Source organism: Boleophthalmus pectinirostris, unplaced genomic scaffold (assembly GCF_026225935.1).
Source record: "Boleophthalmus pectinirostris isolate CB_2022bp ecotype Guang Dong unplaced genomic scaffold, ASM2622593v1 HiC_scaffold_21, whole genome shotgun sequence".
In the NCBI taxonomy this organism is placed as follows: Eukaryota; Metazoa; Chordata; class Actinopteri; order Gobiiformes; family Gobiidae; genus Boleophthalmus; species Boleophthalmus pectinirostris.
In genome coordinates, this window is record NW_026571175.1 from 38,752,641 (window position 1) to 38,778,856 (window position 26,216).

At 46.6% G+C, this 26,216-nt stretch overlaps 1 protein-coding gene across 5 annotated transcripts; it reads left to right on the forward strand.

Moving 5' to 3' along the window:
* Positions 1–110: 110 nt before the first annotated feature.
* gon4la (gon-4 like a) lies at positions 111–25,381 on the forward strand. Of its 5 annotated transcripts, none has more exons than XM_055157324.1 (23): positions 111–511; positions 1,229–1,382; positions 1,492–1,655; positions 1,918–2,084; positions 3,147–3,221; positions 3,287–3,337; positions 3,591–3,644; positions 3,952–4,047; positions 5,508–5,591; positions 9,435–9,650; positions 9,907–10,129; positions 11,567–11,668; positions 11,888–11,928; positions 12,444–12,592; positions 14,241–14,418; positions 15,654–15,740; positions 17,971–18,151; positions 18,382–18,532; positions 18,691–18,838; positions 22,134–22,244; positions 23,633–24,216; positions 24,740–24,842; positions 25,047–25,381. In XM_055157324.1, exons 3-23 carry the CDS (start codon positions 1,514–1,516, stop codon positions 25,152–25,154), a joined length of 3,051 nt encoding a protein of 1,016 aa, XP_055013299.1. In that variant the 5' UTR covers positions 111–511; positions 1,229–1,382; positions 1,492–1,513; the 3' UTR covers positions 25,155–25,381. The 5 variants fall into 5 exon arrangements, with proteins under 5 accessions (XP_055013299.1, XP_055013303.1, XP_055013302.1 ...); XM_055157328.1 differs by having other exon boundaries at positions 3,624–3,644; XM_055157327.1 differs by having other exon boundaries at positions 1,234–1,382.
* Positions 25,382–26,216: the final 835 nt, after the last annotated feature.

Below are 26,216 nucleotides of genomic sequence, written 5' to 3' on the forward strand. Positions count from 1 at the left end.
GGGACAGGACACAGAGGAGGACAGAGGACAGAGGACAGAGGACAGGGGACACGGGGACACGGGGACACTGGGGCGTAGAGAAACACAACTTTAGAAAAATGTAAAACCAAAGACAGTGTTTGTCCCAATTCACAGAATAAAAGTCCCATTTCCTGCGCAAGAGTCAATCAGAAACAGTTTTATGGACCGTGATTTGAAAACGAGCTGCGTTTAATAAATAAAAACATAAACAAACGATTATAAAATACACAATAAAAGTAAATAAAACAAAATAATGTGGATGTCTTGACGTTTCGCCTACGTCACGCTCCATCCGGCGCACCCCGGAAGTGCATCTCTGCCGCGGTAAATTCACGGAAGTGTTTTTAGACCCATTATTAAAACATGATTTATTCATATTTTCTGTTTAAATCCGCGCGGTGAGTCTCGGCTCTGGTCCTGGGATCTGCGGAGGACGCAGGACACACCGGAGACTTCCGCGGTTTAGGCCCGGGCTCTGTCTCTGTCCCGGGTGAGTTTTGTTCAAACACCGGTGTTAGCCTTTAGCCTCCGGAGCTAACGGCGGAGCTAACGGTGGCTAATGCTACCGAGTGTAAACAGTGACCCTCCCGCCGCCTCTGGACTCACAAACTGCAACTAAACCTGGGACAAAACACAGCTCTGCCGGTTATTATTATTATTATTATTATTATTATTATTATTATTACTATTAGTTTTTTTTCTAAACGCGTTGAAATTCAGCTTAGATTGTTTGTTAAAGTTTATTCATTTAAGCTTTGTGATAGTGTTACATAAATGATATATGATATATATATATAATAATCACGTGGATGAGTTCAAATCCATCTTCAGAAACAGTTCTTTAAACCGGGGCATTCACAGTGAGACTGAAAACTCTAAATGTTTTCAGGAGTTTTTTCCTCCAGACAGAAGCACAACTTTTTCTGTTTTCTAAATAAGAAATTGCAGGATTTAAAGGACGTGTATGTAAGATTTTAAAAGTCATAAACTGGACGCTCTCTGTGTCTCTGGAGACGACGTGAACATGTTCAGATCAAACGTGAACTTTTACTCGTCGTAAAACTGAAAAACTGATTTATTGTAATTACAAAAACACTGTAGGTGTCACATTTTGTTTATGTTATAATTTAGTGTTTTGGTTTAAGATGATTATCCAATCAGAACGCAGGATGAGCCTCACATGACTCAGTTTTTGTGTTAAACACAGGACAGGTTCATTTTCATCAAGTCCCAGTGACGGTCTGATGTGAACCAGCACCTGCTGCAGTACGAGCTAGTGCAGCCTCTGCAGCTCACAGGGGAGTCTGGAGGTTGTGAGGTTCACATGAGGCCGGTCGCACCTGGACGTGTCTCTGTGGCAGGTGAAGTTTCAGGGGACACGGGGTCAGAGGTCAGAGGAGACGGGACTCGGCTCCAGTTTCATCTCGTCTGTTTTGTTTCATGGTCTCGTCTCGTCTCTTTTCCCCTCAGAGGTCAGAGGTCATGCCCCAAAATGAACCCCGCCCGAAAACGCCTCAAACTTTCCCACAATGCACCTCCTCCTCGAGCATCAGGAGGCGGGACCACGGACGAGGAGGACGAGTTCCTATTGGTCGAAGAGGACGCTACAGACTCCAGCCTCATCATCACCATGGGTCTGTCCACAACAAAACTGTCGCTTTCTCCACCGACCAAACACCCGCCAGTATCGATACTCAACCAGTATCGATACTCAACCAGTATCGATACTCAACCAGTATCCACACTCAACCAGTATCGATACTGGTTCAGTATCGATACGATACTTGTCCAGTATCGACACTGTGTGCTTTTCGATGCTTTTGAAGCCCCACCCCCCCAGCCTCTGTAGACCGGTTGAGATCCAGGTGAGACTGGTCTAACCTGGGTCCGTTTCAGACGGGAGCCGGGTGAAGGCGAGGAGGAAGAGGAGGAAACAGACTGAAGACGAAGGAGGTGGGGCTTCAGAGAGTGAGCCCGAGATTGACAGGCAGCTCGACCAATCATTGGAAACCAAATCCAAACAGCACAACCTCACAGCCGCCAACGTCAAGACCATCCTCCACGTGAGAACTCAACCAGGACCAAACCAGGACTCAACCAGGACTCAACCAGGACTAAACCAGGACTAAACCATCCTCCACGTGAGAACTCAACCAGGACTAAACCAGGACTCAACCAGGACTCAACCAGGACTAAACCATCCTCCACGTGAGAACTCAACCAGTACTCAACCAGGACTCAACCAGGACTCAACCAGGACTTAAACCAGGACTAAACCAGGACTAAACCATCCTCCACGTGAGAACTAAACCAGGACTAAACCAGGACTAAACCAGGACTCAACCAGGACTCAACCAGGACTCAACCAGGACTCAACCATCCTCCATGTGAGAACTCAACCAGGACTCAACCAGGACTCAACCAGGACTAAACCAGGACTAAACCAGGACTAAACCAGGACTCAACCAGGACTCAACCAGGACTAAACCATCTTCCACGTGAGAACTCAACCAGGACCAAACCAGGACTCAACCAGGACTCGACTATCCTCCACATGAGAACTCAACCAGGACTAAACCAGGTCTAAACCAGGTCTAAACCAGGACTCAACCAGGTCTAAACCAGGACTCAACCAGGTCTCAACCAGGACTCAACCAGGACTCAACCAGGACTCAACCAGGACTCAACCAGGACTAAACCATCTTCCACGTGAGAACTCAACCAGGACTCAACCAGGACTCAACCAGGACTCAACCAGGACTAAACTATCCTCCACGTGAGAACTCAACCAGGACTCAACCAGGACTCAACCAGGACTCAACCAGGACTCAACCAGGACTAAACCAGGACTAAACAAGGACTAAACCATCCTCCACGTGAGAACTCAACCAGGACTAAACCAGGACTCAACCAGGACTCAACCAGGACTCAACCAGGACTCAACCAGGACTCAACCAGGACTAAACCATCCTCCACATGAGAACTCAACCAGGACTAAACCAGGTCTAAACCAGGACTAAACCAGGACTAAACCAGGACTAAACCAGGGCTAAACTGGGTCTAAAGCGGGTCTAAAGCGGGTCTAAAGCGTGTCTAAAGCGGGTCTAAAGCGGGTCTTGTTGCAGGAGGTGATCACTAACGAACACGTGGTGGCGATGATGAAGGCGGCGATCAACGACACCGAAGCCCCGCCTCCTTTTGTGAGTGATGACATCATGAGGTGAGGTCCAATCAGAGCTCGGCGCTGATCATGTGACTGTTTCAGGAACTGAAGATGACGCGCTCGAAGCTGAAGGAGGTGGTGGAGCGCGGCGTGGTGAGTGCAGGGGTCAGAGGTCAGAGGGTGTGGTGAGTGCAGGGGTCAGAGGTCAGAGGGCGTGGTGAGTGCAGGGGTCAGAGGTCAGAGGGCATGGTGAGTACAAGGGTCAGAGGTTGGAGGGCATGGTGAGTACAGAGATCAGAGGGCATGGTGGGTCAGAGGTCAGGGGTCAGAGGGCGCGGTGAGTTCAGGGTCAGGGGTCAGAGGGCGTGGTGTGTATTCTCTCCTCTGATTGGCTGCTCTGTGTCAGGTGATCCCGGCCTGGAATCTGTCTCCCATAAAGAAATCCAACGACGCCAACAAGGTACAACCTCCTCCTCCTCTCCTCCTCCTCTCCTCCTCCTCCTCCTCCTCCTCCTCCTCCTCCTCCTCCTCCTCTCCTCCTCCTCTCCTCCTCCTCCTCCTCCTCCTCCTCCTCCTCCTCCTCCTCCTCCTCTCCTCCTCCTCCTCCTCCTCCTCCTCCTCCTCCTCCTCTCCTCCTCTCCTCCTCCTCTCTCCTCCTTTCCTAGCCTCCTCAGTTCGTGTCCTTGTGTCCTTTCCTAGCCTCCTCAGTTCGTGTCCTTGTGTCCTTTCCTAGCCTCCTCAGTTCGTGTCCTTGTGTCCTTTCCTAGCCTCCTCAGTTCGTGGACTTGCCTTTGGCTGATGAAGACTCCTCAGATGAAGAGTACAAACCCGACGAAGACGAGGAGGACGAGACGGCCGAAGACGTGAGACAAACTTTACTGTTTTTAAAGATACTGCCCCTGTGCTCTTGAGCCTGACACTTCCTCTGTGTGTGTGTGTGTGTATAGTGTGTATAATGTGTGTGTGTGTGTGTGTGTGTATAGTGTGTGTGTGTGTGTGTGTGTGTATAGTGTGTATAATGTGTGTGTGTGTGTGTGTATAGTGTGTGTGTGTGTATAGTGTGTGTGTGTGTATTGTGTGTGTGTATAGTGTGTATAATGTGTGTGTGTGTGTATTGTGTGTGTGTTTGTGTGTGTGTGTGTGTGTGTGTGTATAGTGTATAGTGTGTATAATGTGTGTGTGTGTGTATAGTGTGTGTGTGTGTATAGTGTGTGTGTGTATAGTGTGTGTATTGTGTGTGTGTATAGTGTGTGTGTGTGTGTATAGTGTGTGTATAGTGTGTGTGTGTGTATAGTGTGTGTGTGTATAGTGTGTGTATTGTGTGTGTGTATAGTGTGTATAATGTGTGTGTGTGTGTGTATTGTGTGTGTGTTTGTGTATAGTGTGTGTGTGTGTGTGTATAGTGTGTATAATGTGTGTGTGTGTGTGTATAGTGTGTATAATGTGTGTGTGTGTGTATAGTGTGTATAATGTGTGTCTGTGCGTGCGTGCGTGTGTGTATAGTGCGTGTGTGTGTGTATAGTGCGTGTGTGTATAGTGTGTGTGTATAGTGTGTGCGTGTGTGTGTGTGTATAGTGTGTGTGTGTGTGTGTATAGTGTGTATAATGTGTGTGTGTGTGTATGTGTGTATAATGCGTGTGTGTGTATAGTGTGTGTGTGTGTATAGGGTGTATAATGTGTGTGTGCGTGTGTGTGTATAGTGCGTGTGTGTGTGTGTATAGTGTGTGTGTGTGTGTGTATAGTGTGTATAATGTGTGTGTGTGTATATGTGTATAATGTGTGTGTGTGTGTGTGTATAATGTGTGTGTGTGTGTGTATAGTGTGTATAATGTGTGTGTGTGTGTGTGTGTATAGTGCGTGTGTGTGTGTATAGTGTGTGTGTGTGTGTGTATAGTGTGTATAATGTGTGTGTGTGTGTGTGTATAGTGTGTATAATGTGTGTGTGTGTGTATAGTGTGTATAATGTGTGTCTGTGCGTGTGTGTGTGTGTATAGTGCGTGTGTGTGTGTGTGTATAGTGCGTGTGTGTGTATAGTGTGTGTGTATAGTGTGTGCGTGTGTGTGTGTGTGTATAGTGTGTGTGTGTGTGTGTGTGTATAGTGTATAATGTGTGTGTGTGTGTATGTGTGTGTGGTGTGTATAGTGTGTGTGTGTGTATAGGGTGTATGTGTGTGTGTGTGTGTGTGCGTGTGTGTGTGTATAGTGTGTGTGTGTAGTGTGTGTGTGTGTGTGTGTGTATAGTGCGTGTGTGTGTGTGTGTGTGTGGTTCCTCTGCTGCCCTTGTGCTCTTGAGCCTGACATTTCCCGTGTGCTCTGTGTTTCAGACGCTTCAGGAGAGCGACCTGGAGAGCAGCGCGTCGTCACCTCGAGGGAGTCGAGTCCGAGACGAGTCGAGCAGCCCCTGGCAGGTGCAGGTCGTTTAGTCCTGGTTTAGACCTGGTTTAGTTCTGGTTTAGTCTTGGTTTAGTTCGGGTTTAGTCCTGGTTTAGTCTTGGTTTAGTTCTGGTTTAGTCCTGGTTTAGTCTTGGTTTAGTTCTGGTTTAGTCTTGGTTTAGTTCTGGTTTAGTCCTGGTTTAGTCTAGGTTTAGTTCTGGTTTAGTATTGGTGTAGTCCTGGTTAAGTCCTGGTTTAGTCTTGGTTTAGTTCTGATTTAGTTCTGGTTTAGTCGTGGTTTAGTCCTGGTTTAATCCTGGTTTAGTCCTGGTTTAGTCTTGGTTTAGTCCTGGTTTAGTCCAGGTTTATCAATCAATCAATCAAACTTTATTTGTATAGCACTTTTCATACATTTAAAATGTAGCACAAAGTGCTTCACATGCAACAGAAAAATTACAATAATTAAAATCAAGAGCAACTCCCCCCCCATCCCTTTGTTTCATCCATATATACAACCATTTAAACATAAACATAAAAACAAAAACATAAAACTCCTAAAGGTTATTATAAAAATCAAAATGGAGACAAAGTAAAACAGTAATGATAATTTAATTTAGAATAAATAAATATAATAATAATAATAATAACAATAATTTAAGTTAAGACAGATAAAAGTTTCAATTAAAAGCTAAATTAAAAAGATACGTTTTGAGTTTACTTTTAAAAATCTGAACACTCGCAGCGGACCTCAGGTCCTCAGGTCGACTGTTCCACAAACGGGGACTATAAAAGCTGAATGACGCCTCAGTGTGAGTTTTAGTCTGGACTCTTGGGACAGTTAAAAGACGAGACCTGAGGACCTGAGAGTCCGAGAGGCTCATATGATAAAAGCAGATCAGATAAATAAATAGGACTAAGACCATTAAGAGCTTTATAAACTAATAAAAGAACTTTAAAATCTATCCTGAAGCTCACAGGAGCCAGTGCAGAGACTTCAGTACTGGGCTGATGTGCTCTCGCTTCCTGGTCCTCGTCAGCAGCTGCAGAGTTTTGGAGGAGCTGCAATGGAGCTGTAGATTTCTTTGGAAGACCAGAAAGGAGAGAATTACAGTAATCAACACGATTTGTAATAAACGCATGTATTAAAGTCTCTGCACTGGCTTGAGAGAGAAATGGTCTGACTCTGGCAATATTTTTTAGATGATAAAAACCGGATTTAGTGATGGACCTGATGTGTGGCTCAAAGCTAAGTTCACTATCAAGAGTAACTCCTAAACTCTTGACCCTCTCACAGGGGTTCAGTGAGTAGGTTTGGAGCTTAGCTTTGAGCCTCTCTCTCTGAGCTTCAGGACCAATAATTAAAACCTCAGTTTTGCCCTGGTTGAGCTGGAGGAAGTTTGCTGCCATCCAGGACTTAATATCTAAAATGCAGTTAAAAAGAGTGTCGATCGGGCTCAGGTCACCAGGAGACACGGCGATATAGAGCTGGTATCATCAGCGTAGCTATGAAAGTTAACACCGTGTCTCCTGCTGACCCGTCCTAGTGGCAGCATGTAAAGATTAAAAAGGGTTGGACCTAAAATTGAGCCTTGGGGAACACCGCACTCCATTTTACATTTTGCGGAGGAGTGTTCCCCAAGACTAACATAAAAATCCCTGTTTGTTAAAAAAGATTTGAACCAGTTAAAAACAGACCCAGAGAGACCGACTGCATAATGTATGTATCTAATAAAATCCAGTGGTCGACAGTGTCAAATGCTGCCGTGAGATCCAACAGCACCAGGACTGACAGGTTCTTCTTGTCCATGTTGGATCTTATATCATCTAGGATCTTTACTAGTGCAGTCTCTGTGCTGTGCTGAACTCTAAAACCAGATTGATGAATTTCAAAGATATTGTTGGCAATCATAAAATCATTAATTTGGTTAAAAACTATTTTCTCAAAAATTTTTCTTAAAAACGTCAGATTGGACACAGGTCTGTAGTTACTGAGCAGGGAGGGGTCCAAGTTGTCCTTTTTAAGCAGAGGTTTGACCATAGCAGTTTTGAGTGGTGTTGGAAAAACCCTGTCTGCAGCGACACATTTACAATGTTAAGGACTTCTTGGGCTAAAAAATTAAAAACTGATTTAAAAAGTGATGTAGGGATAGGATCTAAAAAACAAGTGGCTGGTTTCAATTGTAAAATAATTTTGTTAAGAGTCGTAACATCAACCAGGGCAAAACTATCAAGTGTGTTTGATAAAATCAAAGGACTTGTAATACAGATGTTACTTGGTTGGATCTGTTGCATTTCAGCTCTAATGGACTGTATTTTATTGCTGAAGAAAGTCAAAATCCTCACAGTTTGTGATGTTTGATGGCTCCTTCCAATTACGAACAGGGTCGATAACAGAACTAATCGTGGAGAATAGAATCCTGGGATTTTTAATGTTATTATTTATAAGTTGGGAGAGGTTTGCTTGTCTTTCACATTTCATACCATTATTGTATTTTCTCACTTGTTCACGGTAAATTTCATAGTTTATTGTAATTTTATTCTTGCGCCATTTTCTTTCTGCTTTTCTACAATTTTGCTTCAGTTGTCTTGTTTTTTCATTTTTCCAAGGAGAGGTTTAGTCCTGGTTTAGTCTTGGTTTAGTGCAGGTTTAGTCCTGGTTTAGTCTTGGTTTAGTGCAGGTTTAGTCCTGGTTTAGTCTTGGTTTAGTGCAGGTTTAGTCCTGATTTAGTCTTGGTTTAGTCCTGGTTTAGTCTTGGTTTAGTTCGGGTTTAGTCCTGGTTTAGTCTTGGTTTAGTCCTGGTTTAGTCTTGGTTTAGTTCGGGTTTAGTCCTGGTTTAGTTCTGGTTTAGTCTTGGTTTAGTCTTGGTTTAGTTCTGGTTTAGTCCTGGTTTAGTCTTGGTTTAGTTCTGGTTTAGTCCTGGTTTAGTCTTGGTTTAGTTCTGGTTTAGTCTTGGTTTAGTCCAGGTTTATTCCTGGTTTAGTCTTGGTTTAGTTCTGATTTAGTTCTGGTTTAGTCGTGGCTTAGTCTTGGTTTAGTCTTGGTTTAGTCCTGGTTTAGTCCTGGTTTAGTCTTGGTTTAGTCCTGGTTTAGTCCTGGTTTAATCCTGGTTTAGTCCAGGTTTAGTCTTGGTTTAGTTCTGGTTTAGTCTTGGTTTAGTCTTGGTTTAGTTCTGGTTTAGTCCTGGTTTAGTCTTGGTTTAGTGCAGGTTTAGTTCTGGTTTAGTCTTGGTTTAGTTCTGGTTTAGTCCTGGTTTAGTCTTGGTTTAGTCTTGGTTTAGTTCTGGTTTAGTCCTGGTTTAGTCTTGGTTTAGTTCTGGTTTAGTCTTGGTTTAGTTCTGGTTTAGTCTTGGTTTAGTTCTGGTTTAGTCTTGGTTTAGTCTTGGTTTAGTTCTGGTTTAGTCCTGGTTTAGTCCAGGTTTCATCTTGGTTTAGTCCTGGTTTAGTCCAGGTTTCGTCTTGGTTTAGTTCTGGTTTAGTCTTGGTTTAGTCTTGGTTTAGTCTTGGTTTAGTTCTGGTTTAGTCTTGGTTTAGTTCTGGTTTAGTCTTGGTTTAGTCCTGATTTAGTCCCGGTTTAGTCTTGGTTTAGTCCTGGTTTAGTCCAGGTTTCGTCTTGGTTTAGTTCTGGTTTAGTCTTGGTTTAGTCTTGGTTTAGTTCTGGTTTAGTCTTGGTTTAGTTCTGGTTTAGTCCTGGTTTAGTCTTGGTTTAGTTCTGGTTTAGTCTTGGTTTAGTTCTGGTTTAGTCTTGGTTTAGTCCTGGTTTAGTCTTGGTTTAGTTCTGGTTTAGTCCTGGTTTAGTCTTGATTTAGTTCTGGTTTAGTCCAGGTTCAGTCCTGGTTTAGTCCATCTTTTCCAGCTCTTTTTCTCATTTTCTCCCTCAGACGTCTCAGAATCTCTCTCGTCGTTTGAGGGCGGAGCCTGTGCCTATGGGCCCGCCCCCTCCACCCAAAGCCACACCCACTCATGGGTTGAGTGACAGACCCAGAGCACCGCCCCCTCGTGGTTTGATTGACAAAAGGAGTGTGAGTGACAGCACGTTCCTCGAGAAACTGCACGCCGTCGAAGAAGAGCTGAGTGTCTGCGGACAGTCCTACCAGGTACTGACACTTAGACCGGGTCTAGACCAGGTTTAGGCCAGGTACTATGGACACAGTACTGGGTTAGTCCTCGTCTAGTCCTGAGTTAGACTGGAATTAGATCTGGTACTATAAGATCTGTGTTAGACCTCCTCCAGAGCCTGTTTAGTCCAGAATTTAGACCTGCTTCAGACCTAGTTCAGACCTGGTTTAATTCTGGTTTAGTCCTGGTTCAGACTTGGTTTAGTCCTGGTTCAGAGCTTGTTTCCTCTGTCAGCCCCTGCAGGACTCGTTGGACCTGATGGCGCGCAGGACTCGCTCTAAGCGCCCACTCACAGACGTTCCTTTGGGGCAGCTGGAGGCGGAGCTACGAGAACTCGCCCCGGACTTCAACGAGACCAGATCCTCCCTGGATCCGGACCAGGACCAGGACCAGGACCTGGAAGAGGACCGGGACTGGACCGACTGGCTCCGAGGACTCATGATGTCTGATGTGGAGGGTGAGTGTGAGTGTGAGTGTGAACGTGAGCGTGAACGTGAGCGTGAACGTGAGCGTGAACGTGAACGTGAGAGTGTGAATGTGAGAGTGAGCATGAATGTGAGAGTGAGCGTGTGTGAGCGTAAGCGTGAGTGAGACTGAGTGTGAATGTGACCGTGAGTGTGAGAGTGAGCGTGAGAGTGAACATGAGTATGAGTGTGTGTGAGCGTGAGAGTGAACATGAGTGTGAGAGTGAGCGTGAGAGTGAGCGTGAGAGTGAGCGTTAGTCTGAGCGTTAGTGTGAGCGTGAGTGTGTGTGAGCGTGAGTATGTGTGAGCGTGAGTGTGTGTGAGCGTGAGAGTGAGCGTGAGCGTGTGTGAGCGTGTGTGAGCGTGAGCGTGTGAGCGTGAGTGTGAGTGAGCGTGAGAGTGAGCGTGAGAGTGAGTGTGAGAGTGAGCATGAGTGAGCGTGAGAGTGAGCATGAGTGTGAGCGTGAGTGAGCATGAGAGTGAGCGTGAGAGTGAGCGTGAGAGTGAGCGTGAGAGTGAGCGTGAGAGTGAGCGTGAGTGTGAGCGTGAGTGTGAGCGTGAGTGTGAGCGTGAGTGAGCGTGAGTGAGCGTGAGCGTGAGTGTGAGCGTGAGTGTGAGTGTGTGTGAGCGTGAGTGAGCATGAGAGTGAGTGTGAGAGTGAGTGTGAGCGTGAGTGTGAGCGTGAGTGTGAGCGTGAGTGTGTGTGAGCGTGTGTGAGCGTGAGTGTGAGCGTGAGAGTGAGCGTGAGTGTGAGCGTGAGTGTGAGCGTGAGTGTGTGTGAGCGTGTGTGAGCGTGTGTGAGTGTGTGAGCGTGAGTGTGAGCGTGAGTGTGAGCGTGAGTGTGAGCGTGAGTGTGAGCGTGAGAGTGAGCGTGTGTGAGCGTGAGAGTGAGTGTGAGCGTGAGTGTGAGCGTGAGTGAGTGAGCGTGAGTGTGAGCGTGAGCGTGAGTGTGAGCGTGAGCGTGAGCGTGAGTGTGAGCGTGAGTGAGTGAGCGTGAGCGTGAGTGTGAGCGTGAGTGTGAGCGTGAGTGTGAGTGTGTGTGAGCGTGAGTGAGAGTGAGCGTGAGAGTGAACATGAGAGTGAACATGAGTGTGAGTGTGTGTGAGCGTAAGCGTGAGTGTGAACATGAGTGTTTACATGCAGCAGTGTCCTGGTTGCATCAGGATTCATGATGTGATGTTTCCGTGTGCACTGACACATCGGGTCATTCAGGTCCTTGTGATCAGATGGAGAGTCTCAGTTTAAGACAGAATCTTACAAATGCACAATACATCACTAATAGAGACGCAGTGTGTGTGTTGTCTGTGTGTGTGTGTGTGTGTGTGTGTGTATGTGTGTGTGTGTGTGTGTGTGTGTGTTTGATGTGTGTGTGTTTGTGTGTGTGTGTGTGTTTGTGTGTTGTGTGTGTTTAATCATGTGTGTTTGTTCAGAGGAGGCAGACGATGAGGACGACCCGGAGTATAACTTTTTGGCCGACGCAGATGAACCCGACCTGGAGGATTACAGAGACGACCGAGCGGTGAGGATCACCAGTGAGTACAACTGCCCCCAACAACTGCCCCCACTACCACTACTGCCCCTACAACTGCCCCCACTACTGCCCCAACAACTGCCCCCAACAACTGCCCCCAAACTGCCCCAAACTGCCCCCAACAACTGCCCCCCTACAACTGCCCCCTACAACTGCCCCCTACAACAACTGCCCCCAACAACTGCCCCCAACAACTGCCCCCTGTGTATTTGTGTTTCAGAGAGGGAGGTGTGTGAGCTGATGGAAGAGCTCTTTGAAACGGTCAGTGTTTTTCTGTTTTTCTGTTTTTGTGTTTCTTTATTTTCATTTTTACATTTAGAGTCTGAAAAATAAAACAACTTAATTTTTTAAATTTAAAGTTTAGAAAGTCAGTCTCTGTGACTCTGGCAGGTTGTGTGTGACTCTGGCAGGTTGTGTGTATGTTGTGTGTGACTCTGGCAGGTTGTGTGTATGTTGTGTGTGACTCTGGCAGGTTGTGTGTGACTCTGGCAGGTTGTGTGTGACTCTGGCAGGTTGTGTGTATGTTGTGTGTGACTCTGGCAGGTTGTGTGTATGTTGTGTGTGACTCTGGCAGGTTGTGTGTGACTCTGGCAGGTTGTGTGTGACTCTGGCAGGTTGTGTGTATGTTGTGTGTGACTCTGGCAGGTTGTGTGTATGTTGTGTGTGACTCTGGCAGGTTGTGTGTACGTTGTGTGTGACTCTGGCAGGTTGTGTGTACGTTGTGTGTGTCACATGTTGTGTAGATGTGTACTTTAACCCAGATGCCCTCCCTGCAGCTGAAGGAGGATCTGACGTCTCAGGACGTGGACGAAGAAGGACACGAAGAAGGACACGAAGAAGGACACGAAGAAGGACACGAAGAAGGACACGAAGAAGGACACGAAGAAGACGAGGAGACACTGGACACGCCCACCGCGCACACTCAGTCAGAACTACTACTACTACACATACTACTACTACACATACTACTACTACACATACTACTACTACAACACATACTACATATACTACTACTACACATACTACTACTACAACACATACTACATATACTACTACTACTACATATACTACTACTACTACAACACATACTACATATACTACTACTACTACACATACTACTATACTACTACTACTACAACACATACTACATATACTACTACTACACATACTACTACTACAACACATACTACATATACTACTACTACTACATATACTACTACTACTACAACACATACTACATATACTACTACTACTACAACACATACTACATATACTACTACTACAACACATACGACATATACTACTACATATACTACTACTACTACATATACTACTACTACTACAACACATACTACATATACTACTACTACTACTACACATACTACTACTACAACACATACGACATATACTACTACATAGCCTACTACTACTACATATACTACTACTACTACTACTACTACTACTACTACATATACTACTACTACTACTACTACTACTACTACTACTACTACTACTACTACTACTACTACTACTACTACTACTACTACTACTACTACTACTACTACTACTACTACTACTACTACTACTACTACTACTACTACTACATATACTACTACTACTACTACACATACTACTACTACTACATATACTACATATACTACTACTATTACACATACTACTACTACGTATACTACTACTACTACTACACATACTACTACTACACATACTACTACAACATATACTACTACTACTACTACACATACTACTACTACAACACATACTACATATACTACTACTACTACATATACTACTACTACTACATATACTACGTATACTACATATACTACTACTACATATACTACGTATACTACTACTACATATACTACGTATACTACTACTACTACACATACTACTACTACTACATATACTACTACTACTCTGTGTGTAGAATCCCTCCCTTTAACACACACACACCTGTAACACACACACACACACCTGTAACACACACACACACCTGTAACACACACACACGTAACACACACCTGTAACACACATACACACACCTGTAACACACACACACACACGTAACACACACACACACACACACGTAACACACACCTGTAACACACACACACACCTGTAACACACACCCACACCTGTAACACACACACATAGACACGCGCACACACACACACACTCACACACACCTGTAACACACACACACACCTGTAACACACACACCTCTGTAACACACACACACACACACACACACACACACCCTCTGTAACACACAAACACACACCTGTAACACACACACATAGACACGTGCGCGCACACACACACACACACCGGTAACACACACACCTGTAACACACACACACACATCTGTAACACACATACACACACCTGTAACACACACACACACACACACTCACCTGTAACACAACACACATAGACACGCGCACACACACACCTGTAACACTCTCTGGTCTGTGGTCTGTGGTCTGTGGTCTCTGGTCTAACTGTGGTCTGTGGTCTCTGGTCTCTGGTCTAACTGTGGTGTGTGGTCTCAGGTCTTCAGAAGTCCCGGTCTTGGTCCCAGGTCGGGTTTTGGGGTTGAGGACGGTCCGGCAGCAGTTGGAGTTTTTGCGTAAACACGTGAAGCCGACGTCGGCGCCGGAGTCTACGGAGTCTGTGAGTCTGTCCCTGAACGCAGCGCAGCAGAGGAGACTCCAGCAGCAGATACAGCAGGTACTGCAAATACTGCAAATACCACAAGTACTACTACTGCAAATACTACAAATACTACTACTGCAAATACTGCACATACTACTACTGCAAATACTGCACATACTACTACTGCAAATACTGCAAATACTACTACTACTGCAAATACTACTACTGCAAATACTGCACATACTGCACATACTACTACTGCAAATGATGTGTTATTATGTAAGTTATGGCATGTCAACATGGTTTGGTGACCTGTCAGTCAAACTTCAATCACAGATTTTTACCTTGACTAAAAGAGCAGGTAAAATAATGGGCGTGGTCCCGAGCTCACTTCAGATCATTTTTGAGGAGACTGTGAGGAAGCTCAGCAGGAAGATGATCAATGACCCAACTCATGTTCTTCAGTCAGTTTGAGTTGATGTCATCAGGCAGAAGGTTCAGGGTCCCAAACTCTCAACTGAACAGATTCAAATATTCTTTAGTGCAATTTGCTGTTCCTTTGCTAAACTCAGATAGTGCAGTTAAAAAATACTACTACAAATACTACTGCATGTTGTGGATTCGGCTGCAACTACAATGAAAAAATGTTTGAGCGATAATTTCAGTTAAAATGGTTTTACTGAAAAAATTTTGCCAGTGTCAAATCATATTTCTGTTACAACTCATGACTTTCTGTCTGACCTGATAATGTGTTTATAACACGTTTATAACACATCTATAACATGTTTATAACACGTTTATAACACATTTATAACACGTCTATAACACGTTTGTAACACGTTTGTAACACGTCTAACACGTTTGTAACACGTCTAACACGTTTGTAACACGTCTAACACGTTTGTAACACGTCTAACACGTTTGTAACACGTCTATAACACGTTTGTAACACGTCTATAACACGTTTATAACACGTCTATAACATGTTAATAACATGTTTAGAACTGGTAGCGTAGTGTCCATCAGCTGAGGTTTTCAAAGAACAACATTGTCCGTTGGAACAGAGAGATGGAGACATGGATGTGAACATCTGGTGCTACAACTGAAGGAAAATAATCCTTTTGGTTTTAAATAACAAATACAGTTTTTATAGTTTTTTAAACGTACAGATTTATTGTTTTGTAATTAATTCAATCTGAATATATCAATCTATCAAACTGTCATTTTCACTGTGTCATAACTAATGAATTAACCTTTTTATTTTTAACCCGTGTGTTTGTGTTTGTGTGTTTGTGTTTGTGTGTTTGCAGCATGTGCAGCTCCTGACCCAGATCCACCTCCTCTGTGCCCCAGTGCCCCCCCTCCAACAGCTCGCCCACACCACCACACACCTGCTGGTGAGAACTCAACCAGGACTGAACCAGGACTACACCAGGACTACACCAGGACTACACCAGGACTACACCAGGACTACACCAGGACTACACCAGGACTGAACCAGGACTGAACCAGGGGCCTCATTTATAAAAACTGCGCAGGAGTTGTCGTAAGTTCGTGCGTACGCCTAGTAGCTACGACAAGGCGTGCGCCACGCAAACTCCATATTTAGAAAACCCACCGCACGCACCAAACCACACAATCTTTGCTTTATAAATCCCACCTGCAACTACAATTTGCGCACGTAAACCCACGTCACGTCACGCCCCCTCACACCTCCACCTCACCATAAAAGGAGCAGGTAAAGTGACTCGATTTCCCTAAACATGAGCCGATAATCAGTGGGTTTGACCGAGACACGCGGGACAGAGGGAGGAGGACGCTCCACGCAGCACCACGTGATCACGACAAAGACTTTATTAAACAAGGTTTAATAAGTAAATACAAAACTAAAAGTGACAACAATGACTCATCTTTTCATTTAATCATTTTTTATAATATTTAGGCAGCACATCTTTGCAGTAAAGACCATGTGTTTTTTCGCTGTTTCAAGAGTTTTATCGCTATATTTTTAAGTCTGTCTGTGAAGTGTGTGAGGACTGGTCCTGTATTTATGCACATACACGTAGATACGTGCACGCGCTGATCTGAACGGTCAAATTATGAGCGCGTGCGAGAGATTCAGATGCCCTCCCCTGGAGAGCGAAAGGAGCGAGGGAAGGACACGAGGACACAGATTTAACATGAAACACATCAGATACAGATGTTATTCTGCCAACTAAAGTCCACACGAAACATCCAAACTGCTGAACCTGTGAGTGTGGGTCTGTGAGTGTGGGTCTGGGTCGGGGGCATTATTCTGTTCTTCATATTGTCAGAGAGCAGCTCTCATGTACAAGAGTTCTCCATTACACAAAAATGTAGGGATGATTTTGGTTGGGGTCAGGTTCGGGCAGTAGGCTTCGTCTTGTCCGCAGACTCAGGTCACTCTGGCGCTCAGTGCGTAAAGACTAGAGTAAAAGTGTTAAAGTTTTGTTCATTAAATCAAAGCCTGGCTCCTGCTGCGTCCAAGGGAAGAGTTTTTCTCTCAGGTCGGGTCATTATTTCGTCCTCTGTGTTGGTCACAGTCTGTGTTCTATAGAAGTCTATGGTCGCGGTGTGGACTGTGGGACTGCGCTACACCAAGTCCGGGAACGTGGCCGCGCTCGTGCACGAGTGTCAAATGTATAATATTGTGGAGAATAATGAGTGGAATAAACAGCCCTTCTCCGTATTTTGGCGAACCAAACACTTAAATGCGCAAATCTGAAGGTCATTCTTCTATATACGTGGATTTTCTGATCAAACTCTTCCTCAAACTCTGTTCACTTCTGCTTCTCTCCACGAGTGTCGCTTTTTCCCCGTGTCTCCAGACTTTGCGTAGAACTTACAGGAGTCCAGAGTTGGCGTAGAGTTAAGCAAAGAGCCACGCCTTAGGCGGGTTTTATAAATACCGCGGTTGGCGTAGGAAGCGCACACACGCAAGGATTTTTGCGTAAGCAAGATTTATAAATGAGGCCCCAGGACTACACCAGGACTACACCAGGACTACACCAGGACTACACCAGGACTACTACACCAGAACTGAACCAGGACTAATGTGTCTTTCACATCGCTAGTTGGATTATTTGGGTTGTACCAGACAGTAAAATAGTTCTTCTGTTGCATCTAGACTCCAAAACACCTCATCCTTTCACAATAAAACACCTCATCCTTTCACAATAAAACACCTCATCCTTTCGCAATAAAACACCTCATCCTTTCACAATAAAACACCTCATCCTTTCGCAATAAAACACCTCATCCTTTCGCAATAAAACACATCGTCCTTTCACGATAAAACATCTCATCCTTTCACAATAAAACACCTCATCCTTTCACAATAAAACACATTGTCCTTTCACAATAAAACACCTCATCCTTTCACAATAAAACACATTGTCCTTTCACAATAAAACACCTCATCCTTTCGCAATAAAACACCTCATCCTTTCACAATAAAACACCTCATCCTTTCGCAATAAAACACCTCATCCTTTCACAATAAAACACATCATCCTTTCGCAATAAAACACATCGTCCTTTCACAATAAAACACATCCGGTCCTGCCGCGATCCGGACTCTCTGACTCCGATCTGGTTGTGATCCAGGTGGAACTGGACTTCCTGGGTCAGGGGGCGGAGCTGGTGATGTCATCGCGTGGTTTCCATGGACGCAGCAGCGCATTCAGAGTGTGTAACCTGCAGGGGGCGCTAGACCTGCTCGAAGAAACCAGAGTCCAACCCATCGAGTACAAGAGCCCCGCCCCCCGAGTGGACAAGAGAGGACACAGTAAGACAAGGACCGAGACCAGGACCAGGACTAAACCAGGACTGTACAGAACCACCCTCGAGTGGACAAGAGAGGACACAGTAAGACCAGGACTGGGACTGGATCTGGACTGGGAGACTCTCTCCTCTCCTCTGATTGGCTGACTTCTCCCCTCTCTCCTCTGATTGGCTGACTCCTCCCCTCTCTCCTCTGTTTGGCTGACTCCTCCCCTCTCTTCTGATTGGTTGTAGTAAAGTCGTACCCGCTGGTGCCCGCTGAGCTCGCCTGGTTCTTCGCCACTCGCTCCGTCTTCCTCTACCCCGAGCTGCTGCCGTGTGCCAGTCTGGACCCCGCCCTCTACTGCCCCCGCAGGAGCCACGCCTTCACCCCCGCCGAGGACTGGTCCGTCACGTAACACTGCTCTACTAGTATTTGTAGTACTCACCTGTGTACTTATTCTTCAGTCTGTTGGTGTTGGGGCTGCAGTAGTAGTAGTAGTAGTAGTAGTAGTAGTAGTATTTGTAGTATTTGTAGTACTGACGTGTGTACTTGTACTTCAGTCTGTTGGTGTTGGGTCTGCGGTCGTTGGACGGGACGCTCGACTCGGTTCGTTTACTTTCTCAGTTCGTTTTGAGGAAAAGTCCGGATCAAATCCGACGCCACATCCTGCAGTGCTGTCGCCACGGCAACAGAGACAACGTCGTCAAGGTAACGCACACGCTATACACACACACACTGTACACACACACTATATACACACACTGTACACACACAACAACACACACATTACACACACGCTATGCACACACACTGTACACACACATACACACTATACACACACACTGTACACACACTGTACACACACACACACACACACACACTGTACACACACTGTACACACACACTATATACACACACTATATACACACACTATATACACATACTATATACACACACTGTACACACACAACAACACACACGCTATGCACACACACTATACACACACATACACGCTATACACACACATACACACTGTACACACACACACTGTACACACACACTGTACACACACTGTACACACATATACACACTATACACACACACTGTACACACACTGTACACACACACACTATACATACACATACACACTATACACACACACACTGTACACACACACTGTACACACACATACACACTATACACACACACTGTACACACACTGTACACACACACACACACACACACACTATACACACACACTGTATACACACACTGTACACACACACTGTACACACACACACACACTGTACACACACACTGTACACACACACTATACACACACACTGTACACACACACTGCACACACACACTGTACACATACACTGCACACAGACACTGTACACATACACTGCACACAGACACTGTACACATACACTGTACACACACACACACTATACACACACACTGTACACACACACACACTGTACACACACACTGTACACACACACTGTACACACACACACACACACTGTACACACACACACACACACACACTGTACACACACACTGTACACACACACTGTACACACACACACACACACTATAGACACACACTGTACACACACACTGTACACACACACTGTACACACACACTGTACACACACACACACTGTACACACACACTGTACACACACACTATACACACACACTGTACACACACACTGCACACATACACTGCACACACACACTGTACACATACACTGCACACACACACTGTACACATACACTATACACACACTGTACACACACACACTGTACACACACACACACACACACACTATACACACACACTGTACACACACTGTACACACACACACACACACACACTGTACACACACACACACACACTGTACACACACACACACACACACACACACACACTGTACACACACACTGTACACACACACACTATACACACACACTGTACACACACACACACACTGTACACACACACTGTACACACACACACACACTGTGTACACACACACACACTGTGTACACACACACACACACACTGTACACACACTATACACACACACACACCCTATACACACACACACTGTACACACACACTGTACACACACACACACTATACACACACTTTACACACACACTGTACACATACACTATACACACACACACTGTACACACACACTACACACACACACACTGTACACACACACACACTATACACACACACTGTACACATACACACACTATACACACTCACTGTACACACACTACACACACACACTATACACACACACTGTACACACACTGTACACACACACTATACACACACACTGTACACATACACACACTACACACACACTATACACACACACTATACACACACACGGTACACACACACTGTACACATACACACACTATACACACACACACACTATACACACACACTGTACACATACACACACTATACACACTCACTGTACACACACTACACACACACACTATACACACACACTGTACACATACACACACTACACACACACTGTACACACACACACACACACACACACACACACACTGTACACACACACTATACACACACACTGTACACATACACACACTACACACACACTATACACACACACTGTACACACACACACACTATACACACACTGTACACACACACTATACACACACACTGTACACATACACACACTACACACACACTTTACACACACACGGTACACACACACTGTACACACACACGGTACACACACACACACACACACTATACACACACACACACGGTACACACACACACAATATACACACACACACACTATACACACACACACACACTATACACACACACACACACACACTATACACACACACACACACACTATACACACACACACTATACACACATACACACACACACACACGCTATACACACACACACTATACACACATACACACACACACACACACGCTATACACACACACTACACACACACACACACACTATACACACACACACATTGTACACACGCTATACACATACACACATTATACACACATGTGTTGTGTGTTTCAGGCGTACAGGAGGGGGGTGTGTTGTTGTGTGCTTCAGTTGTGCGTTGTGTGTTGTTGTTGTGTGTTTCAGTTGTGCGTTGTGTGTGTGTGTGTGTGTGTGTGTGTTTGAGGTGCGTACAGGAGGGGTGTGTGTGTGTGTGTGTGTGTTGTTGTGTGTTTCAGGCGTACAGGGGTGTGTGTGTGTGTTGTTGTGTGTTTCAGTTGTGCGTTGTGTGTGTTGTGTGTTACAGGCGTACAGGAGGGGGTGTGTGTGTTGTGTGTTTCAGGCGTTGTGCGTTGTGCGTGTGTGTGTGTGTGTGTTTCAGGCGTACAGGAGGGGGGGGTGTGTGTGTTGTTGTTGTGTGTTTCAGTTGTGCGTTGTGTGTGTTGTGTGTTTCAGGCGTACGGGGGTGTGTGTGTGTGTTGTGTGTTTCAGTTGTGCGTTGTGTGTGTTGTGTGTTTCAGGCGTACGGGGGTGTGTGTGTGTGTTGTGTGTTTCAGTTGTGCGTTGTGTGTGTTGTGTGTTTCAGGCGTACGGGGGTGTGTGTGTGTGTTGTGTGTTTCAGTTGTGCGTTGTGTGTGTTGTGTGTTTCAGGCGTACGGGGGGGTGTGTGTTGTTGTTGTGTGTTTCAGTTGTGCGTTGTGTGTGTTGTGTGTTTCAGGCGTACAGGAGGAGGGGGTGTGTGTGTTGTTGTTGTGTGTTTCAGTTGTGCGTTGTGTGTGTTGTGTGTTTCAGGCGTACAGGAGGAGGGGGTGTGTGTGTTGTGTGTTGTTGTTGTGTGTTTCAGTTGTGCGTTGTGTGTGTTGTATGTTTCAGGCGTACAGGAGGAGGGTGTGTGTGTGTTGTGTGTTGTTGTTGTGTGTTTCAGTTGTGCGTTGTGTGTGTTGTGTGTTTCAGGCGTACAGGAGGAGGGGGTGTGTGTGGTCGATGCCCAGAGCCTGTTCCCCTCAGACGGAGCTGCGCCCCCCGGTGGAGAGACACGAGCGCTGCCTCCCCCTGTGGATCGCTGTAGGTTTGACCCCTGACCCCAGCTCTGACCCCAGGTTGTGTTTCCGTGTGCTTGGTTCTAACCTGTGTGTGTTGTGTGTGTGTGTGTTGTGTGTGTGTGTGTGTTGTGCGTCTGTGTGTGTTGTGTGTGTGTGTTGTGTGTGTGTGTGTGTGTGTGTGTGTGTGTGTGTGTTGTGTGTGTGTGTGTGTGTGTGTGTGTGTGTGTGTGTGTGTGTGTTGTGTGTGTGTGTGTGTGTGTGTGTTGTGTGTGTGTGTGTGTGTTGTGTGTGTGTGTGTGTGTGTGTGTGTGTGTGTGTGTGTGTGTTGTGTGTTGTGCGTCTGTGTGTTGTGTGTGTGTGTTGTGTGTGTGTTGTGTTGTGTGTCTGTTGTGTGTGTGTGTTGTGCGTGTTGTGTGTGTGTGTTGTGCGTGTTGTGTGTGTGTGTTGTGTGTCTGTGTGTTGTGTGTGTTGTGTGTCTATGTGTGTGTCTATGTGTGTGTGTGTGTTGTGTGTGTGTGTTGTGTGTCTGTGTGTTGTGTGTGTGTTGTGTGTCTATGTGTGTGTCTATGTGTGTGTGCGTGTTGTGTGTGTGTGTTGTGTGTCTGTGTGTTGTGTGTTGTGTGTGTGTTGTGCGTCTGTGTGTGTGTCTATGTGTGTCTGTGTGTTGTGTGTGTGTGTGTTGTGTTGTTGTGTGTGTGTGTGTGTGTGTGTGTGTGTGTGTCTGTGTGTGTGTTGTGTGTGTTTGTGTGTGTGTGTGTGTGTGTGTGCGTCTGTGTGTGTTGTGTGTGTGTGTGTGTGTGTGTTGTGTGTGTGTGTGTGTGTGTGTGTGTGTGTCGTCTGTGTGTGTGTGTGTGTGTGTGTGTTGTGTGTGTGTGTGTGTTGTGTGTCGTGTCTGTGTGTGTGTGTGTGTGTGTGTTGTGCGTCTGTGTGTGTTGTGTGTGTGTTGTGCGTCTGTGTGTGTGTGTGTGTGTGTTGTGTTGTGTGTGTGTGTGTTGTGTGTGTGTGTTGTGCGTGTTGTGTGTGTGTGTTGTGTGTCTGTGTGTTGTGTGTCTATGTGTGTGTCTATGTGTGTGTGTTGTGCGTCTGTGTGTGTGTGTGTTGTGCGTCTGTGTGTTTGTGTTGTGCGTCTGTGTGTGTGTTGTGTGTGTGTGTGTTGTGCGTCTGTGTGTGTTGCGTGTGTGTTGTGTGTGTGTGTTGTGTGTGTTGTGCGTCTGTGTGTGTGTTGTGTGTCTGTGTGTGTGTGTGTGTGTGTGTGTTGTGTGTGTGTGTGTTGTGCGTCTGTGTGTGTTGTGCGTCTGTGTGTTGTGTGTGTGTGTTGCGTGTGTGTTGTGTGTGTGTTGTGTGTGTTGTGCGTCTGTGTGTGTGTGTTGTGCGTCTGTGTGTGTTGTGTGTGTGTGTTGTGCGTTCCAGAGGAGTCTCCCGGTGCTCCACGCCGCTCTTCGTCGTATGAACTCCTTGGCTCCGCCCCCCTGCAGCACGCCCCGCCCCCGCTGCAGTCAGCTGACCCTGCTGCGCTCTGATTGGTCCGGACCGTTTCCTGCGGGGACTTGTTTCCCGCCGCGACTCCCCAAAGAACAACTCGACTTTCGACGAATCGGCTTCGTCCTGCTGCACCCGCCCCCCGACAACCGGCCAATCACAGCGCAGGGGGAGGAGCCAATCACAGAGCGGGAGGAGGAGCCAATCACAGCGCAGGGGGAGGAGCCAATCACAGCGCGGGAGGAGGAGCCAATCACAGCGCGGGAGGAGCCAATCACAGCACAGGGGGAGGAGCCAATCGCAGCGCAGGGGGAGGAGCTGTCAGAGTCGGAAACAGGAAGCGTCTCGTCCAATGAGGAGCCAGAGTCTGACACAGACACCTCCCAGCGGGACTCAGACTCCCAGCATGCCCCGGGGCAGAGCACAGGATGTGATGTCACAGAGGAGCGGGAGGGGCTGGTGCGAGCGCAGAACGTCTGTGTGACCCACGGCAAACGAGTCGCCGTCTGGACCAGGTCAGAACCCTCTGACCGACCCCCGTGTGACCTCTGACCCCTGTGTGACCTCTGACCCCCGTGTGACCTCTGACCCCCGTGTGACCTCTGACGACCCCCGTCTGACCCTCGTGTGACCTCTGACTGACCCCCGTCTGACCCTCGTGTGACCTCTGACCCCCGTGTGACCTCTGACCCCCGTCTGACCCTCGTGTGACCTCTGACTGACCCCCGTCTGACCCTCGTGTGACCTCTGACTGACCCCCGTCTGACCCCCGTGTGACCTCTGACCCCCGTCTGACCCTCGTGTGACCTCTGACTGACCCCCGTCTGACCCTCGTGTGACCACTGACCCCCGTGTGACCCTCGTCTGACCTCTGACCCTGTCTGACCCCCGTGTGACCTCTGACTGACCCCCATGTGACCTCTGACCAAAGATAAAACAGACACTGGGTTTTGTGCATCAATTTATTTGACCCAAATCAAACACTTTGATTTGAAACATAATTTCACTTTTCTCACACTTTTCTCTCGTGTGACACAGGGAGTCGGACCGACAGCTCCTATTGGCCGTTCAGACGACAGGAGCCAATCAGAGCACGTTCAGGGGCGTGTCCTCACGGCTCGGAGACAAGACGCCCCGACAGGTGAACGCGCTCCTCATCTTCATCATCCTCATCCTCCTCATCTTCATCCTCATCATCAATAATAATAATAATAATAATATAATAATAATAATAATCATAATCAGATTATTCCAAATCCAAACCCTCGTCTTTATTCACTGTTGTATTTGTCAGATCTTATGTAGATTCACTCTGACCTCTGACCTCTGACCTCTGGTTCTCCAGGTCAGGCTGCGGTTCCGTGACCTCATGACCCTCTTCCACTCGTCCAATCACAGAGCAGCGTCCGGCTCCATGCAGGAACCAATCAGACGACAGAAGGCCCCAGACTGACGGACCAATCACAGCGCAGCGTCTTTATTTACACATTTACACAAAAACATCTGGGTTTTATTTTGAAATGTCTCTGGACTTTGTTTTATTTTGAAATGTCTCTGGACTTTGTTTTATTTTGAAATGTCTCTGGACTTTACTTTGAAAAGTTCATCATGTCAAAATAAGAGCGCCTTTGTTATTTTATTTTGAAAGTCTCTGTTTTTAATAAAACCTGAACTCCACAACTTTGTTTGTGACGCTTCTCAACTCAGATCTGTTCCTCAAACTGTTCCTCATGTTTGTTTGTTCGTTTGTTTGTTTGTTTCTTGGGGCCGTGTGCAGCTGCATCAGATGACATCATCACAGCCCTCTGCTCTGATTGGCTGATGGTCTCACGTCTTGGCGGGCAGCGGTTTGGCGGCGGGGGGCGGGGTCAGAAACGCCTTCTCGCCCTCGATCTCCTTATTGGTCAGCGGCACCAGGCCCGGATCCACCAATGAGATGGCGGGGAAGAGTTTGAACCAACCAATCACCATGTTGGACAAGTCCAGGTCGTCCAATAGAATCTGAGCGGCTCCCATGAAAGATTTATGATCCATCCGCCCGTAATCGCCCCAAACGATCACCTGAGGACCACACAGACCGGTTATAATCCTGCTCCAGAACCACCAGAACCACACCAGAACCACCAGACCCACACCAGAACCACGCCAGAACCACACCAGACCCACACCAGAACCACGCCAGACCCACACCAGACCCACCAGACCACGCCAAGAACCACACCAGACCCACGCCAGAACCACCAGACCCACACCAGACCCACACCAGAACCACACCAGAACCACACCAGACCCACGCCAGAACCACCAGACCCACGCCAGAACCACACCAGACCCACGCCAGAACCACCAGACCCACCACCAGAACCACGCCAGAACCACCAGACCCACACCAGAACCACGCCAGAACCACACCAGACCCACGCCAGAACCACCAGACCCACCACCAGAACCACGCCAGAACCACCAGACCCACACCAGACCCACGCCAGAACCACCAGAACCACACCAGAACCCA